The sequence below is a fragment of the Cyphellophora attinorum genome (genome assembly GCF_001299255.1).
Source record: "Cyphellophora attinorum strain CBS 131958 chromosome Unknown Contig21, whole genome shotgun sequence".
NCBI lineage: Eukaryota > Fungi > Ascomycota > Eurotiomycetes > Chaetothyriales > Cyphellophoraceae > Cyphellophora > Cyphellophora attinorum.
Window position 1 is genome coordinate 450,367 of NW_017253249.1, and position 17,967 is coordinate 468,333.

General features: G+C 54.3%; 7 protein-coding genes across 7 annotated transcripts; 5 read left to right on the forward strand and 2 right to left on the reverse strand.

The window, feature by feature from the left end:
- Positions 1-1,036: 1,036 nt before the first annotated feature.
- Positions 1,037-1,515, forward strand: AB675_3204 (uncharacterized protein; the record flags this gene model as incomplete). Its single annotated transcript, XM_018143235.1, has 2 exons — positions 1,037-1,249; positions 1,357-1,515. The coding sequence occupies 2 exons, from the start codon at positions 1,037-1,039 to the stop codon at positions 1,513-1,515; spliced, it is 372 nt and encodes a 123-aa protein (XP_017997888.1).
- Positions 1,516-2,857: 1,342 nt separating this feature from the next.
- Positions 2,858-4,070, reverse strand: AB675_3205 (Eukaryotic translation initiation factor 3 subunit H; the record flags this gene model as incomplete). Its single annotated transcript, XM_018143236.1, has 3 exons — positions 2,858-3,443; positions 3,495-4,010; positions 4,057-4,070. The coding sequence occupies 3 exons, from the start codon at positions 4,068-4,070 to the stop codon at positions 2,858-2,860; spliced, it is 1,116 nt and encodes a 371-aa protein (XP_017997863.1).
- A 230-nt stretch (positions 4,071-4,300) lies between these two features.
- Positions 4,301-5,422, forward strand: AB675_3206 (S-adenosylmethionine mitochondrial carrier protein; the record flags this gene model as incomplete). Its single annotated transcript, XM_018143237.1, has 2 exons — positions 4,301-4,333; positions 4,382-5,422. 2 exons carry the CDS (start codon positions 4,301-4,303, stop codon positions 5,420-5,422), a joined length of 1,074 nt encoding a protein of 357 aa, XP_017997800.1.
- A 2,541-nt stretch (positions 5,423-7,963) lies between these two features.
- AB675_3207 (Transcription elongation factor spt5) lies at positions 7,964-12,485 on the forward strand (the record flags this gene model as incomplete). The annotated part of the gene is made up of 4 exons (XM_018143238.1): positions 7,964-10,479; positions 10,525-11,788; positions 12,038-12,345; positions 12,440-12,485. 4 exons carry the CDS (start codon positions 7,964-7,966, stop codon positions 12,483-12,485), a joined length of 4,134 nt encoding a protein of 1,377 aa, XP_017997969.1.
- Positions 12,486-13,201: 716 nt separating this feature from the next.
- AB675_3208 (uncharacterized protein) lies at positions 13,202-14,248 on the reverse strand (the record flags this gene model as incomplete). Its single annotated transcript, XM_018143239.1, has 1 exon — positions 13,202-14,248. The coding sequence occupies one exon, from the start codon at positions 14,246-14,248 to the stop codon at positions 13,202-13,204; it is 1,047 nt and encodes a 348-aa protein (XP_017997813.1).
- Positions 14,249-14,938: 690 nt separating this feature from the next.
- On the forward strand, positions 14,939-16,020 carry AB675_3209 (uncharacterized protein; the record flags this gene model as incomplete). Its single annotated transcript, XM_018143240.1, has 2 exons — positions 14,939-15,482; positions 15,527-16,020. The coding sequence occupies 2 exons, from the start codon at positions 14,939-14,941 to the stop codon at positions 16,018-16,020; spliced, it is 1,038 nt and encodes a 345-aa protein (XP_017997964.1).
- A 470-nt stretch (positions 16,021-16,490) lies between these two features.
- AB675_3210 (uncharacterized protein) lies at positions 16,491-17,417 on the forward strand (the record flags this gene model as incomplete). The annotated part of the gene is made up of 2 exons (XM_018143242.1): positions 16,491-17,195; positions 17,247-17,417. The coding sequence occupies 2 exons, from the start codon at positions 16,491-16,493 to the stop codon at positions 17,415-17,417; spliced, it is 876 nt and encodes a 291-aa protein (XP_017997979.1).
- Positions 17,418-17,967: the final 550 nt, after the last annotated feature.

The following is a 17,967-nucleotide window of genomic DNA, read 5'->3' on the forward strand; positions in this document are numbered from 1 at the left end:
TGTGCTCGAGGGAACAGCTGTACCGAACGGTCTGGAAAGGCGGCAGCGGCAGCAGGGCACCTGACGTTGTAGGCATCTTTTGCGAAAGCATCGCACTGTCCAGCCACCCTCGATTCGCCCTGAGATCGTTGCAAGGGAAGCCTGTGTGCTCAACTGGTATTGTTTCCGATATGTGATCCTGGGTATGTTACCTGCAATGTGCCTCTCATAGGGAGCAAAGCATTCCTGGCCCCAACCTCGCCAGACATCTGCTGCATCAACACTCCGTGTACATCCCGGACGAGACTGCATCTCCCAACAACGGCCTTGATGATCGTGCTCATCTCGATGTGGAATACCTGGCGAAACATCCTCGCAGCGCCAGACCATCCAGAGCGAAATCGACGCGGACAATCCCAGCGTGTAAGACCGTCCCAAGCCCCTATACCCCCTTCCTACGCCGCCTGGAATCAGGTGCCATTGAGCCTCCGCGGGTGTGCTTCCAGAGCCCTCTAGGGGCTGGAGGTGATTCCGCGTAACCCCGGGCACGACAGAACACCTAAACTTACCTGGACATTACCGCCTCCGGAGCGTGCCTAAGCAATATTGGGGGGCTCAAATCAAGGCCTAGCATTTGCCGATGCTTGTTCGATGCTTGCTATCACTTTCGACCTACATTTGGATGGAATTTGATGCGTTTCAAACACGGGCAATTTGCAGACGAGATCATTGATGTGTGAAGGAAGTCAAGATTGCATTCTACTTGCAGGCAACTTGTAGGCAAACAGGGGTCCCTTGCTGCTCTATAGTACCTAGAGGTTGCCCAAAGAGCCTCTATATCATGCCGCTATAAGCCTGGCCAGCACCTACGACTCGCCGCTATAAGGGGCGGAGAGCACCTAGAACGGACTCGACTCGACTCGTCCCGCTGCGCCAAGGTTCGCTAAGGTACGCGGAACTTCATTCTCACGACAAGCCAACGTGTACACTCTCACGACGACAGTGTGTGCAAATCTACAACTGCAAGAGCGCAGCGCGCGACAACAAGGGCATCAATATGGGAAACCTGTGCTCCAAGTCCTCCAATCAGCCCGATAACTTCTCGAGTCCTGGCAGGCCGCTAGGCGGGGCTGCCACCCAGAGCACCCCCTCATCAGCGCCCGTGCCGCAGAAGATCACCACCAATTCGCCCGGACGCACACTTGGAGGTGACGGTGCGACGCCGTCAGGGCAGGACAATGCCAGAAGTGAAGCTGCGCGGGCTGCTGAGGTATGTGGATCTACCAACCATCTTCTGAAGCGCATCAGCAGTCGTTCCCAAATTCGTTCGAGTATGTTGTCGGATCTTCCAGCGGAAGAACTAACAAGGAACTATAGGCGCGAGCGGCCGCCGCAAGCAAGCCCGGAGGCAAGCTCTCATCACAACTATCAGCACAGAAGAAGCAGACCCAGAACCAGCTTCTGAATGCCGGCTCTGAGCAGGAGCGGCGAGCACGGGATGCTGACTCGGCTGCGCAGACGCAGGCTTACAACTGACATCAATTGGTCGTGCTTATAGCTCGCTTTCGAGAGCGGCGCAAGATCGAGTCCAAATCTAGCTAGCCGATATAGGGTCCTATCGCCTCGAGTTTAGGGATCATTCATGCAAGCGAACATTACCTGGGATTTCTAGGCGTTACGGGCGTCTCAGCACCCCCAGAACTGCGGCCCCGGGGCCTAAGACGCCTGTCACTCCAGGCTTCACATACGCAAGTTCACACCGGGCCTTCCACTTCTGTCATTCCGCTACTCGAGCATCAGCCCGATGTGCGCAAAGCCCGTGGGAGAACGCCCGTCCACTACTGAGCGCCTTCGCTCTGGTCATCCCGCGAGTGACGAGACGCCCGAAATGCCACAGAGAACACTGCACATAGCTCTGGTTGTTAAGTCAACTGTACATAGATCACAAACAAATCGAATGGATCGCTCCCCTCACCGAAAACCTCCCCTCTCCTTGCACACGACGAGCGCTGCCCGGACCCTGAATTGTCCTCCTCCCCGAGCAGAATCCTGCCGGCCCTGCCAGAACCCCCCGAACACCTGTCCTGTCCATCCTCGAAACTTTGATCTCAGCGCGAGTGGACCTGTCTCACCCTCGCTGCTTTTGTGACTCACTCTGTAAACAAAGCATCAGATCCAGTGCGGACCTGCGAAGGTTGAGCAGGTTTAAAGCAGCGCTAGTAGGGAGGACAGGGTGGCAGTGCAGAGGGAGGGACAGGGTGGCTGCTGAGGAAAAGGCTGCTGCCTGATGAAGGGAGAGGTGTTTAGGACAGGTGTTGCCAGGTTCGGGCGGTCAGGGAAGGGCAACTCACCTTCCGATTTTAGCCAAGGCAAGTTCTATCAGGTCCGCGGCGGAGCGGGGTGGTAGGCGGAGCGGAGCTGGTGGACTGCGACCTCACGACATGGGTCTTTGGGGTAGGCGGCTTGCATTGCGAAAAGGGTAGTGTTCATGCTGGACCGGATGACATACTTGTAGCAATTGGTGAAAACCTTTTGTGATTCGGTGAATAATCTGATCTGTCCGTACGCTCGTGGATGCAGCGACAGCACGGCGTGAGAAGACTCCGTGGCGTCTCTGTTCAGTGAATCTGCAACTCTCGCAGACAGACCTATCGACCCTCGACCTAAGGCTTCTCCCATGCTCGTAATAGCATTAAGTTCGTGTCTCGTCTGTCCAGCCATGAACCTGTAATGCCTGTTATGAGACTGGCGAGCTGCCAGGCTCAACGCCAGCTTTCTCACGAGAAGAACCCCCTTTTCGTCCCAGCCGCCCTTCCTCGGTGGTCGAAGGTGGACAGAAGTTTTTGTGCAACGCGCCGCCCGTCCTGACTGCGCGCAATCAAGCCTCACTGGGCGCTCCATCCGGCAGCAGATTCCCTCTGACCGCAAACATCTTGCCCGTACTACCCGCCACGAAACCATCCACTTGCCTGGCATACTGCTCCACCTGCCTGGTATTCAACATACTCTCCAACCTACTTGGCTCCGTCGGCAACTTATACAACCGCTGCCACTCATCTTCTGGCAGCGGCGGTTGTTTCGAAAGCGCTCTTGCCGCATTCTCTGCTTTCCGCTTCGCCTGCCATTGCTGAATCTTGGCCTGCTCACGCGCCAGGGCACGATTGTAGTAGCTGAAGTTGTTTGACTCGACGTGGTGGGTTTCGATCGCATCGAGAAGGTTGTCGGCGGTTTGTGAGAGGAAGGGGTCGTTTGACAGGGTGAGGGCGTTGAAGGATGGGGCGAGGTCGTCTTGCGCGACTGCGGGGTTGTGCTCGATGTCGGAGACAGATGTTGGGGCGGCGAGGGTGCCGTTGGACAGCATGTTCGGAATTTGACTGAGGAAGGTGTTGACGTTGAGTGCGTTGTGGAGGGTGATGGGGAGTTCGACGAGGATGTCGGAATATTTGAGACCGGACTTTTGCAGGCTAGAGCGTGTTAGTGACGCTACATGGCAGAAGGTAGACCTTCGGACTCACTTGTCGGCAGTGAATTTGGACTCCTTGTATGCCGCCATGAACTGAGGTGACAGTCGGAAGGCTCTTAACGACAGAATACCCTGCGACGTCCTGCTCACATCATGGACGAGCGCAACCACCCGTTCATTTAGTTCTCTCTGGTAGTGATATTGATTCTCGATGAAGTTCAGGTTGACGAAATTGCCCAGATTGCAACTGGTGTACCATCCGACGTGGTTGGCGTCGATGTTGACCTCCCGCAGGACCTTCAGATACTCTGCTTGGTACCCAGCGTTGGCTTTCGCCCGCGGGGCTGCTGCGGCGGCATTGACGTGTGGCTGTTCGTACTGCGCTTCAGGCGAGAGGTCGATGACCGGGAACGGGAACGCGTTGGTGACCTCTAGTGTACCCTCTCTGTCCATGCCCACCAGAAAACCTGTCGCAAACGTGGGAAATCGATCGGCGCAATGTTTGATGATTTTCATTACCGTGAGGGCCTCCACCTGGATGGCCTGGAGCGGCGCATCCTTGGGAAGTCTGTTCGCAAGTCAGCAGGAGTCGGCAGACACATGGTAGCACTCACTCAGCGGTAGCCATGTTGCACGAAAGCCGATTATGGAAGAGGAATGAATTTCGTGAATACGCCCAAAATTCTGGCCGTGGAAGTCGTGAAGTGTGCCTCGCCCAACCTGCCGTATTCGGACATCAAACAAATCTTGTCATCCGGCGCGCTGCATTTCCATTTCCTCACCTCGTCATCGAAATAGCCCAGGCTTTATGCAGATCAGCAGCCACGACTCACCTCTCACTCGGCCATTCGGCCATACATGTCGCGAAACACCAACACTGATATCTGGCTTGTAATTCTTTCCTGGATCCCTCCGAGTGATGTTGGCTAACATATACAGGCCGGAGCATTCGCAGCATTCAGCGTCGATCTACTTGTCTACCCACTTGACACTCTCAAGACACGCATTCAGTCACCAGACTACACACAGATCTACCGAGATGCTAGTGGGAAGGCAAAGAAGACCCTGTTCAGGGGTCTATATCAAGGCATTGGCCCTATCATAGCCATCACCATACCCTCCTCAGGAGCATTCTTCACAACCTATGAAGCCCTGAAATACGGCCTCAACGAGATCGTTCCTCCAAACTCAACTCTCTTTATACCACAGTCAGCAATCCATGCGCTGGCCAGTGGAGGCGCCGAGCTGGTCAGCTGCGCCATTCTGACACCCGCCGAGGTGATCAAGCAGAATGCTCAGATGGTGGACAGGAACAGTATGGGAGCGAAGACTTCGCCTACCATGCATGTGCTGAAGAAATTCCGCAAGCAGCCTACGCAGCTGTGGAGGGGTTATAGTGCACTCGCGGCCCGCAACCTGCCTTTCACCGCGCTGCAATTTCCTGTGTTCGAAAAGCTGAAGACATATTTCATGGACCGGCGGAAACAGAGCAAGGGTGGTGAACCTGTCAATGGTATTTTTGAGCGCGCAAGCATCACTGCAATGAGCGCTTCGATCGCTGGTAGCGGCTCAGCTTGGATCACCACTCCGATCGATGTTGTGAAGACTCGAATCATGCTTGCAGCGGCAGAGGAAGGTAAGAAGCCCAAGCAGGAAGGTCCAGTGCCAAGTTGGCTTCAAGGAGCAGGCGGGGCTCGGAAAAGTGGTTTCGAAGTCGCAAAGGAGGTCTTGCAGAAGGAAGGCATCCGAGGCCTCTTCCGGGGAGCAGCTCTTCGTGCTGGCTGGACTGCGATGGGGTCCGGACTGTATCTTGGCTCGTACGAAGGTGGTCGCTTCTATCTAGAAGATAGTCGCAAGGCGAAGAACGAAGGCGACCCTGTCATGGAGAAGGAGCGTGATTACAGCAAGGTCAAAGTCGGCATAGGCAAAAGCCGATCACAAGGCGAGAACGTTAAGAAAAGCGCCTGGCAGGACGACTGAGGTCCCCCGCATGGATCATGAATGCCAAGATTGCAACCACCAACGTCGTCGTCCAGCTCTCGTCGTTGCCATGGGCCAGTAGGACCGCTAACGCCTAGCGCCCACAATCACCCCACAGTGGCTGCCAAAACACCGCCGCGTCACCAAAACAGCAAAAACTCAATTGCCCCAAGGAGGGAGAAGGGAGGCCATTGAGAAACCCAACTGAATGGGTTCTTTGGGACCACCGCTACTCGCATCGAGGACTTAAGCTCCAGATTCCTTTTCTACCATAGGATTGTCCCGCGGTGGTGGACGTTAACCAGGGGCTACTAACACCAATCTTCATTACTGGGTGCTTTTGCTAGGAATCAGCAAGTGTTCTTGTGTACGCGAATGGTCCTGTGACGCTATTGTCGAGCAAAATAGTAGGACAGAATAATATATAGGTTGGCAAGTGGTTGCTGGGGAGGAGGCTTAGGGGTGGGAAATTCGTTGCTGGGGCCTGCGAAGAGGATCCTGGGGCCAGTGAGCGGCAAGGCGACGAGTCTGTGGTGATCGACACGCTCGCACAAGGCTGCCGCTGTCCTAGTATATGGCGGGACATGATCAGCTGGTCAGACGCAGCATCACAGACATGCATAGAGTCCATGCAGAACAGCAATCCATGTCGAACACAAAATCGGTGATACTGTACATCGTTCGTTCCTCACTCAAGTGATCAAAGGCCGTCGCTCTTCATCCACCAGCTCCTGCTGTGGCCCCATGGCCTGAGGAAACAGCTCCTTCCTCCGCTTCCACCATCGCACCTTTCCCAGACCCCACCACTTTCCCTCATGCACCCGCCACCACCCCTCCCGCCTTCGCTTCCACCTCCTCCATCCCCACATCACCAACATCCCCGACAACCACAATACCGCCACCCCAACCAAAGTCCCTACCACTGCAACCACCACGCTCATCACGGTCATCGTACTACATCGACATCCAAACACTTTATCCCGCAACTCCCACCTCTCCCTCCACGCCAGCGGACAGATACTCTCTGATTTGAGTGGTGCGAGGATGGCGAATGGGTGGGGGAGAAGGGTGTTGGGTACGCAGGTGCTGGAGACGGCGCACCAGGCGCAAGGGTGTGGGGAGGCGAGGCAGAGGTCGCAGGTTGGGAGGGGCCAGCAGAGGGGGAGGAGGTCTTGGTTGTTGTGAGTGGTGTAGTCAAAGGTTGTGCTGGTGTTGGGTTGTAGTGAGAGCGGAGTGCTGGCTAATAATGGGGAGTACATCATAATCTCAAGTCAACCGGGGTGTTTAATGTAGGGCTGCTCCTGCTGCACGGAGATCGCTACGTCAGCGCGCGATGTGATATGTTACGGCATGTTCACTGTATTCGCATCAACTAAGGTGAGGTACTGTCTGGGGTTACTCGTGCCTGGCCGAGACCAGCTATCGTCATCCGGCGCGGCGAAAAGCCCGCCAAGCGATTCCTAGAATCAACGTCAATCTACATCGTTCTTGCTTCGTTTCCTTCCTATGCGATGATTATCTACTTATGGCAGCCACGGTGCGCATATTGAGACGTTAGTAAAGCGCGACTCGGGAATATACGTCAATGACGTGCCTGACTCAGGCGTATTGTTCTGCCTTTGTTCGTCATGCCGATACATTGTTCCACCACGATGTGGTTTCTGTCAGGGTGTTTCTTTCTCGACTACGCAGTAGTGCCAGACGATGCTGAAGACTGCGAGGCTGCTACCAATCCTTAGTCAGGGAATGCATCGTTCGTGTGACACCCGGACCCGCGACGCGCCGGCTTGAACGGGTGACAGCTCCAGAAAAAGCCGAGATCGCAGTCGTCCGTCGGTGTTCCTGTCAGAGAGCGCAACCATGCCACCATGCGGAACAGAGCCGAAAATTGTGCAGTGTCTCGGAATAGGAGCAGAGATAATGGGAAGAGGTAAGTCGTTGTTGGAGCTGGAGCCAGACACTAAGGCTGTAACGTTCCAACAATGAGCTGCTTTGTTTTCTACTCCAGGGACTCTCGTCTTTTCTTTGTCCATGTTGATCGTCCTGCGATGGACTCGTCTCGGATAACGTGCAGAAGGGGTTGCAAGGCGTCCAAAAGTCAACATTACAGAGAAGCATGGACATAGTTGCTGCTGGAAGTGTAGCGGGTGCGCTGGGAAGCATTGCGGCTTTCTCGTTCCTGCGACACGGGTATTCCAATACTATGGAGACACGCGGGAATTCGACAAAATCCTCTTCAAGCAAAGACCAACCGTCACATTGTGGAAAGCCATCAATACTTCAGATGCTGAGTGGGTGACGAAGGCAACAACTGCCTTTTCTACCGAAACCGTAACGACGACATCTCACTTGACAACCACATCCACCAAGACGCGTTTGCTCGATCAGGCCGTGACTCACAGCCTCTCGAATTGGTCTCAATTTCACGTGATAAATACAGAAACACTGCCTGTTTGCAAGATCTCAAATATTCTTCTCGATCGACAATCGCAAGCAACTTCTGCTCTTCTTACTCATTCCAACAGAACCAAGACAGCCAATATGTCGTCCGCCAGCTTCGCTACGCTCGCATATGAGGCGTTGGTCCTCGGAATCAACGAGAATTATAAGCACACCATCATCCAATTGATCGCGTGTGCTTTCGTGTTTCTCGTTTTTATGTGGTGCATGATCGAAAACGAAAGCAAGACCGACATCGCAGCCGGCGCAGAGAACACAAATAGCAGCGACAGAGACGATAGCAACACGAAATCAACACAAACAACATCGTCATACGTAAGCACGGAGACGCAAGCAGATCTGCCGCCACCACCAAGTATCGCACGCTACATCGATGCCGAGACACAGACTCGGACCTGGAGTGCTCCTGCTGCCGGCGCGCCAGATTCATACATGACTCGTAGGCGCATACGCGACTACAAGCCATTGCGCGATGTGCACGAGGAATGGGGTCTCGAAATGAAGCTATGGAGCAAGAAGTCAGGCCAGCGCACCGATGAGGTTGCAATCATCCAGACCACAAAGGTGATTGAGCACGAAGTCACTGAGACTAGTGTGACGGCGGAGCAAGACATCGCTCAGAGAATTGAGGTGGCACAGCAAGATGTCGCCCAGCCCAGTATGGCTGTAGAGCAAGAGAGTACTGAGCCTCAGACAAGAGAACCTACCTCACCGGTAGTTGCGGATAGCTTCAGCGGAGACACAGATCATGATGAAGTGGAGGTCGTTTGGGGGTACGATGAAGATGCTACAGTTTCAGCAGTCACGGAAAAAGTCATTGCAATCTTAGCGTCCGACAATGCGGACACCTTCGGCGCTGTTGATGAGGCTGCGGGATTGGGGTCCACTGCCAATGAGGTCGTCGAGCATATCCCAGCGTCCGGTCCGTCTGAAATGAACGCTTCGGAGCGCGAAGTGTTCTGCGACAGTGACGACGATGGTGACAGCAGCGGTCCCTTCGCACTCGATCTGGAGGCCTCCACAGGTGAAGTTTTGCCAGTCCACGTCGAGGACCCTGACACAGTCTCTTCACAGCAGCCAGAGACCTCCCGGCATGATGATATTGCGAGTGGAAGCCCGGTCGCGCCCTCAGTATACCAGAATGACTCGGATGATATGACGAGCACTCCATACGGCCTTGTATCTTCCCAAATCGAAGATGCTGTGGACAACAATGCTATGCAGTCTATTCAGGAAGCCGAAAACGATGTGCTTGGATCGGTGATACCGCAGCAGCCAGCGCCCTCCCAGAGCGAGACATTCGTGGCGGTCGGCGTCAAGGGTCCAGCTACCGAAGTCCTGAATGCGATGGAAGGGCTCGAAGCCAGCGCGGCTCGACCAGTCTCGGCGCCAGAGCAACCGCTAGCTACAACGCCAGACGGCGACGCTATGGCTGTTCAGCTTGTGCAGCCAGAAGATAAAGTTACCGAAGATACTGCGACTCGACCAGTTCCAGTGCCAGAGCAAGCGCTAGCTACAAAGCTAGACGGTGACGCTATGGATATTCAGCTTGATCAGCCAGAAGATGAAGCCATGCAGGAAGACGCTTCCCGGCTTGCTGGAACTGTCGCACCCGTGGGTCGTAACAACGCTACACCTAGCATTAGTACCCAGTCTGCACATTCAAGCGTTGATCCAATGGACTGGACTAATTCTCTCGATGGATACCTGAGCCTCGTCGCTAAAACAAAGCGACCTTCTCCAGCAATTGTCTCGAATCTTCCGGCGCAGTCACGAAGCTCCGTTGATATCTCGAAGCCCAATATGGCACTAGCTGTCTCGAGTGCTTCGACTCAGCAGCAACCCGACAACGCGAGGAGCGTTCCGGCCATCACGAAGCCTCCTACGCCTCTTAGCACCAAAGTACGGAAGACGGGTCAAAAGATCGATCAGTTCAGACTGTCTCGCTCCAACAACAAGCCACCAGTCTTCACATCAAACCCGGGTCATTCCTCAAGAATTGGTCCCTCATACCAAGTTCTGCCGTCAGCAAACCCAACACCACCAGTCCATGTCCGCGCGGGCCGAACGAAGAACCCTCTGGATGCATTCAGTACGTCCAATCCTGCGGTCGCGACATCTGCTGGTCTCTCGTCCCACAAGAGTTCAGCAACTCCTGCTGTAACACCGGCGGCCTCCCGACCTGCAGCTCAGGGGCATCTCAGCAACACGACGAGTCATGCGAATATTGGATCAACCTCTATGTACAGCACTCCTATCCGAAGTACTGAAGAACTCTCTGGTGGAATCGGTCACCCACACTCGTCTGCCGCACTTCCAGCCATGGCTTCGTTAGATCAGCAACAATCCAACAGCATCAACGGACCTTCGGACTTTATGCCACCGGCTAAAGCGAAAGGTCCCAACGGTGCTCCTGTGGCTCCGCCTCAACGACCGGGCATCGACAGACTTATAAGAAAGACGGTGAAAATCACCAAGGGTCCGTACAAGGGCCATCGTGGCACGGTGAAGGATACGACTATCCGCGAAGCTAGAGTCGAGCTGGAGTCGAAGAACAAGACAGTGAATATCGACAAGGGCCAACTGAGTGTCATTGAGTATGTACCCCTTCGCGCTGAGATCTCTGAAGCTAACAATGACAGTTTAAACACCGACTCATCGACCCCATACTACACATGGGCAAGCGGCCAACGTGACACAGGAGGCGCACCGCCAAGGATGCAGGCCGGTCAAGGATTCCCATCTTCGCGTGTCCCGGACGGTGGCGTTGAACCCAGCACTCCTGCGACACACTCCTCAGCCCAGCCTACTACTCCACAATTCTCATCCCAGGAGCTCGCCAGCAACGTGACGTCTGATGTGGCCACAAACACATTCCCTGCGCCTGACAGCAACGCCTTTGAAGCATCGACAGAAGCGAAGCGACCAGTTCCTGCCCCTCGGCACGTGGACAAGACGGACCAGATATTCAATAACATTCAGCAGGACTTTGCCGAGCAGTTTAAATCCGACGAACCCGTCTCAGAAGAAGCTGCGCCACAGACGACGACCTCAGATGCCAGCGCATCATCAGAGAATGAGGTGGTCGACAACCAGCCTGAGGCTGCTGATGACCCGATTGATGAACCCATTACGCAGGATCAAATTGACGCAGGAGTCAGAGCTGCTGAGGAGGCCTCCGAGCGTCTCAAGCAAGTAGCCGTCGATTACTGGAAGGGATATGAGAATGCCATCTCGCCACAGCCAGACGAGGACCCCCAACCCAACACGACTCTGGGCAAAAGAGCCTCGAGAGACGATGACGAGACGGAGGACAATGACAAGCGTTCTAAAGGGAAACAGGTAGCCCAGGGCAACGCGCCCACCGGAGCTCCGTCCAACGGGGCGCGCCTCGGCGTGGTCATGACATTCTCTGATCATGAAGTGGAAAGTGCAGGGCAGCGCAGCGCCACTGACGGCCGAGCTACGTTCCCCAATGCAGGGGATCAAAAGTCCGAAATGGAATGGGCAGCACTCCGGACCTTCTACGGACCCGTTTGGCAGCGGTGTAAGAAGCAGTTCCACGCTTACAACATCACCGCATTCGACCCTAGAGGAATCATGGAGGTCGATGCTCGATTGCGGCGGCCTTTGGACGGGTCTACCTGGAATTGGAACTCGGCCATGATTCAGAACCTTGTCTCATGCGCGTTCATTCTCTGCAAGCTCGCTGAGGAGAAGCCCCTTCTTGACATGGCTAAAAAGGCGTACGCGCGCCTTGTCGAGCTCGAGGACAGCGTTTGCGACAGCATGAGCAAGCTGTACAGTTGCATGGCGGCGTATGCTGCCGGAGACGAGGCCGCAAAAGATGAAGTGTCTTGGAGCATCCTGGAAATTGAAGACTATGAGAGAATATGTGACGAGATGGTACGGAAGCTGAAGCTACGAAGATTAAACCCGCAGGCCGACAACGATGATGACGACGATAACGATACTGGTGGTGGTGACGGCAATGGCGGCGGTCGCAGCGGCGATTATGATCATGAAGCCGGTGGGGGCGGCGGCGGTGGTGGCAGCAGTGGTGGTGACGGTGGCAGTGGTGACGACGGTAGCGGCGATAACAACCAAGGTGGTGAAGGTGATGAAGGCGGCAATGAGCACGACGATGACGGGCAGTCGGACATATCTGATGGATGCGACGTCCTTCCGGAGGACCTTGCGGCTGATGACGCCAATGGTGACTACATGGGTGACCTTGCAGCTGGTGACGCCAACGGTGACTACATGGAGGACGATGGCGACACCGACAGCACTCTGAGTGACCGCAGCGACGAGGTCAGAGCAAACGAGCTTGAAGCTGAAGAGGCTCGCAAGCAGGAGCAGGAGCAACTCAATGCTCCATTCAAAAGCGAGACGGAGAGAGACGACTATCTGCGCAAAGCATTGCCCGAAGGCCTCTACGCGATCAACGCGAAGTTACGGAGGTCGCAGCAGGCTGATGGTGATGAGGGCGAGGTTGATGATGATGACGACGACGACGATGACGACTATGATGGCCTGGAGAAGAAGTCGGCTGAGGAGCATGCGCTTTACATGGGTCTGGGTTAAGAAGTGCACGCTGTAGCAGCAGGTCTGTTCAGGATGCTGGCGATCCTGTGGAACAACATCAATCAGCCAGAAGGTAGTGATCAGGAGAGCGAACGTCATGGCTACGCGAGACTTGTCGCGACGACCATGCACTGGCCTGATCAGCGATGGAATGGGGGGTTCAGGTAGTGATACTGGAGAGATGGTGGCGACTCGAGCAGCAGCCAAGGCCACATTATTGCAGCACTCATCTTCTCCGAGCTTGCGCTGTTCAGGGCTCCATGGAGGGTTTTGCTTACAGCGTTCGGTCGAAGACAGCGCTTTAGGAGTCAGAGGAAAATTGAGATTCGGTAGATATGACCTACGACCATGTACATGCGGATCCAAAATAGGAGACTTCCTTTGCCTAGCTCCAGAGCCCAGGAGTGTTTCCCGCCTTGAGTTCTGTCCTTTTCGCAAGGCTTCTGCCGCTACATGTATGCCAGCCTGCTATCGCTGAATGCACCCTCGTGATTCCTTAGGTGGGCTTCATATCATGGCTGCCCTAGCTATTTCTTCCTGCGCGCATAGTGAACGATTGCCCTCAATTGACTTGCAGCACGGCCATAGAACAAGAGTCCAGCCAAGACCGTGCGAAAGGTGGTCTAGCAAGGTATGTACTTCGAATGGCATTGTCTCTTGCACAACCATGCCCTTCATGAGCCGTATTTCGTGCGAGTCGAAGTCAAGTTCGAGATCCTGCGGACAGCATTGTTAGCAGATTTCGGGCGAGAGAGGCTGTAAACTGACCGTTGATCCGGCTTCTGGGACGCGGATTGTGTCTTTGAGAAGAATCTTGACTTGGAGTGGGCCCTCGCGGAGTGTCCATTCCCGAAGTAGTTCCATTACATTCGTCCAGTATCCTAACGGTCTTCCGGCCTTCCAGGGTTTCACTGCTATTAGAGACCACACAAGTCTTCGTACGGCTTGGCGCCCTTGCTTTGTCAAAACACCATTGTGCTGATCTTTTGTAAGTGTGCGGTTTACACTGGTTCGTAGGTCTATCGTCAGCGACTTCAGTTGTGTCATTCGACCGAAGATACCAAGATAATCCGTTTGAATACTAGTCTTCAAGTACAGATGTCGGGCTTGGCGTAGCAGACCCATCGGTTCTGGCTCTGCGTAACCATATCGTTCATAAGCACACATGACTTTGGTTCCGTTGATGACTGAGTATCGAAGCATCGCATTCTGTGTTCGTGTACAGTATGCTTTGCAAGTGAGCATGACCGCCACGGGGCTTGCCTTGTCTCGAGGAAATTCATTACGTTCAAGACACAGGCGATCCAACTTGCTTCGCGCGTGAAAGCGTCCATTGATGAGCTTGATATGCTTGTGGAGATAGCTGGCCGCATCCTCCTTGAAGACCCGGTCGCCTGACAGCTTGTAGATGAGAGAGAATTTCTTGGTGGGAAGACCCCAATCAGGGATTTGAGCCTCCAACTCAGCTGGGGTCGGATGTGGCTCGACACTTATGTCCAACGTTCGCAAGCGACCATGGTGCTTTTTCAGCAGATCTTGATATGCTGGTGATGAAGACGGGGGATTGTCCCTGGGATTGGGCAAAGGGTAACATCTGTGGAAGCGTCGGCCGGCGAAGAGATGGCGAAAGATGATTTCTTGAATCTCGAACGGTAGTGTGGTGAGGTCGATTCTATCAGTCAACTTAAGTCTCGACATAGCAAAGGTCAAAGAATCCATTTTTGATCGCGAGACGATCGGCAATGCGACGATAGCTCTCACATCAGAAGAGGATGCCATCGTGTGCGAGCGGTGTTGTCAGAAAAGAAGGCGAGGAGCGGTTGCTATGAGACAAATTAACGGACCGCCAACTTTGACTTGCGACATAGAGTCGCGACACGTCCGTCCAGGCAGCTCTTGGCGTTGCCCCGCGAAGGCGCAATCAGATTCTATCACATTGTCACATCGAGACATAAAGTGAAGAACTTCTTCAGGTGAGAGTTTCTTTCCAAAATGGACGAGTTTGGTCCTTCAGCAACAACCCTTCACCGGCGCATTCGGCGCATACGACAACATGTCTGACGCATCGTAGGGAGTACATCTTGATGAGATGAGCCTGTGTTGCTGATTGACATAATGAAGGTGTCAGGAAGCTCGGAGCTGTTTGTGGCCCCTGACCAACTCTGTGGTTGCCTTGATGCCTTGTTGCCTTGTTGCTGCCTCGCCCAGACGCCCAGCCGGCGGCTTTGATCCCTATTCTGCAAGCGCTCGTATTCGGATCTCGACACCTCGATTTCTTGGGCAGATTCTCTGGTTGAGACCATTCAATGCTGACTGCTCATACTATGGCGAGTCCGCCCTCGGAACGCAATGTCGGACGTTTGAGAGCAGAAATACCGTACCTATTGCACTCCGCATATCTGCCGCACCCGAGCTATTCGCCGATCAAACTGACTTTGCCGTGAGATAGACGACGATAGCACAAAGAAGATGCGGACCTTCATTCACAACAACTTCCACCCTCTCCTCAGCGCCTTGAGTACCCGCCCTCTCGCCTGGAAGTATCGATGGCGCCTCCTTCTCCTCTGGCCAACAAACATCCTCGTCAACCTGATCATCAAAGCGCCCTATTTCTTCCGTAAGAAGCCCTACGAGACGATAGACATCCCAACACGATCCGGTCGCACTCGAGCCCTCCTTCATCGTCCACCACCATCCTCACCAGCCCCTTCGCCGGGTTCCTCCAGTCTCCGTCCCCTCCATGTCTCCCTGCACCCTGGAGGCTTCATTGGCGGCCTTCCGGAATCGCAAGCCCGCCTTGACCAGCTCATTTCATCACGCACAGGCGCCATCGTCGTCTCGCCGACCTACCGTTTCGCACCTGTACACCCCTACCCAGCCGCAATTGACGACATCGACGACATAATCGCCTGGCTCCACATGCATGCCGCCGACGCCTTTGGCGCAGACCCTAACCTCATCACTACGGGCGGCACTTCCGCAGGCGGCAACCTCGGCCTCGCCGCGTGCCTCGGTGAAGGCTGCTCCGGCGGCAGTGAGGCCTCTACGCGCATCAAGGCACGTATACCTGCTACGCACCCATTGACTTGAGGATTCCGCCATGGCAGAAGAAGATCTTGTGTCGCGAGAAGTATCCGAAGAGAGATCCATTCTCCTTCCTGCAACAGTTGTATAATTGCTATGCGGATCTGAGTGGTGGGAGAAGTGGTGAGGCGAGGTGCAGTCCGATGGTGATGGAGGCGAAGGATCTGCCGAGGGACGTGCTGATGGTGCTGGCGGAGATCGATGTTGTGGTTGATGAGTCGAGGAGGTTTGTTCAAAGAGTAAGCACAGAGCTTGAGGACGAGGGAGAGTCGCTGGTCAGCGACAGTAGAGCGCTCGTGAAAGGAGAGAGAAGGCTAGAAGTCATGGAGGTGGAAGGAGCGTTTCACGGTTGGTTGGAGCTGCCGTCCTCAATTCTTGAGGCGGAGAGGGTAAGAGTGTTCGAGAAGATCGTGAGCTTCCTTGGGCAGGTGCATCGGCGGTATGGGTATTTCGGTCAGTCAACCTGAGAGTGGGCGCAAAGGCGTACTGCATAGCCATGACGACAGTGTGTGGCGTTGAGGATTGATTATGGGACTGTATTCTATCTGGGTCAAGTCCGCTCAATTTACATCACGTTCCATTCATTCTGCGGTCAAGCAGGGCTAGAGTTTGAGGTCCCAATGGTTCACTTTCAGGTCCAAGGCAAACGGACTGTCTGTCATTGGATTGTGACCTATCGCTTTGTTGCCTCTGGCGACCGAACAGCGGAACTTCACCCAGGCACTTCACTTGCGACGTCTGAATCATGTTCCTGCCACACCGAAGATTGAAGTCTTTTATGCCTTTTGTCAGTTCCGATCGCAATTAATTCTTTCTGAATCGCCTACTCGCTTTCGTGATCCTCGTCGGGAGGACCGCGTCGTTGTAAGATCCTTCATCCTCTATCCTTTGACGTTATTCAATACTGATCCTGCTCTTCGCATGTCCCGAAGCCACTATGGCCGACCCACCCCCAAATCTCATAGCCTTGCCAGAGGAGATCCAACAACTGATCTTCCGTCACCTCTTCGCCGGCCGTCGATTCAGTCGCTACCTGAAAGCCATTGACAATAAAGGTCGTACGCCACGCGAGCTGCGCAGCTGGATCAAGGTGCGCCGTCGTGCTGGGGATCTGGCACCGTTCGAGCATAACCCCTTATCAATCCTCCTATCTTGCAAGGCATGCTACGTACAGGCAGAAGAGGCATTCTTTCGACACGGCATCATCAATGCAAGCGACGAAATGAGATCGTTGAAGCTGTCAATTCTGTATAACGAAGGCCTCCCGAAATCGATGGATCTTCTGGAGCAAGTTCGACATCTGCATATGAGTGTTCTGGACGGCCTTTATCTGGGCACTATCGCCAAGTTACCATTGCTGCAGACGTTTACGTTGGTCAACCGTTTAGGATACTGTATGGAAGTCCGCGAAGATGCTTTCTTGAAGGAAGGCATTCTGACGGAACACGGGGGCGCCTTGGTAAGATCTGCATTATCGAAGCTCTTGGGCTTAGATCTAAATCATCCCATTGGCTATGGCCAGGAGTTGACACCACTCCTCCGCGAGTGGGCAACGCGCCAGCAGAGCTTCCAACTCAACATCTCACACATGGCGGCATTGGCGACTGATCTCACCTCAGGGGATCCCCCGTACCGCATTTTGGTAAGTTGTAATGGCTCGGGTGGTAAAGTATGCTAATGACTGCTTTCGCAGGTCTTGCAAACCGACTTCAATCGAGGTCAAATGCAAGTCAGCGACCATGGGACCTCCTCGGGCTCAGTCAAGGTCAATGTGGCGGACATCCTCGCAGAACTCTCACATACCCCGGGTTGGACTCGTGTCGCAGAACTCCCACAAACCCCGGGTTGGGTTCGTGCAGAGTAAACAGAGCTATCCTCGCAGTCGGGTCAAGGGAGAACAGTCGCGAAAGGAGCTCTCTAACCCAGTAATCCTCATACTGGTGCCAGAAAGGATGAGGAGCTCGACAAAGCATTTGTCAAGCTTGTCACACGGGAACAGACCCATCGGACTCGAGAAGAGAACCCATCTTGATCGAGCAGATGAAAAGCAGTCGACCACGAGCCGGACTTCACAATTGATTCTCCTCGACATAGCATAGCTCAGCAGACGACATGCTCCGTACGTAGCTCATAAGATCACAATGAGAAAGCTCACTTGTGCTCGCATGCTCAGTCGGTGCTTCCTGGACGTGACTCGTGACTCACTTCCCATCTCCAGTGTTTCAGCAAAGCGCGACTAACCATGGCAACCTGTGTCTAGCAAGGAGACCTTCGGCAAAACCCGAGAACGTGTTCGTGAGCCGACCCCGAGAATGCATCATCAAAATTCGCCGTCGCCTAAGCCAGCGGAGTCCGAAACTGGACCGTCCATACCTAGGTAGTTCACTCAGTTGGAAGGAGTCTTCCCAGGCCCG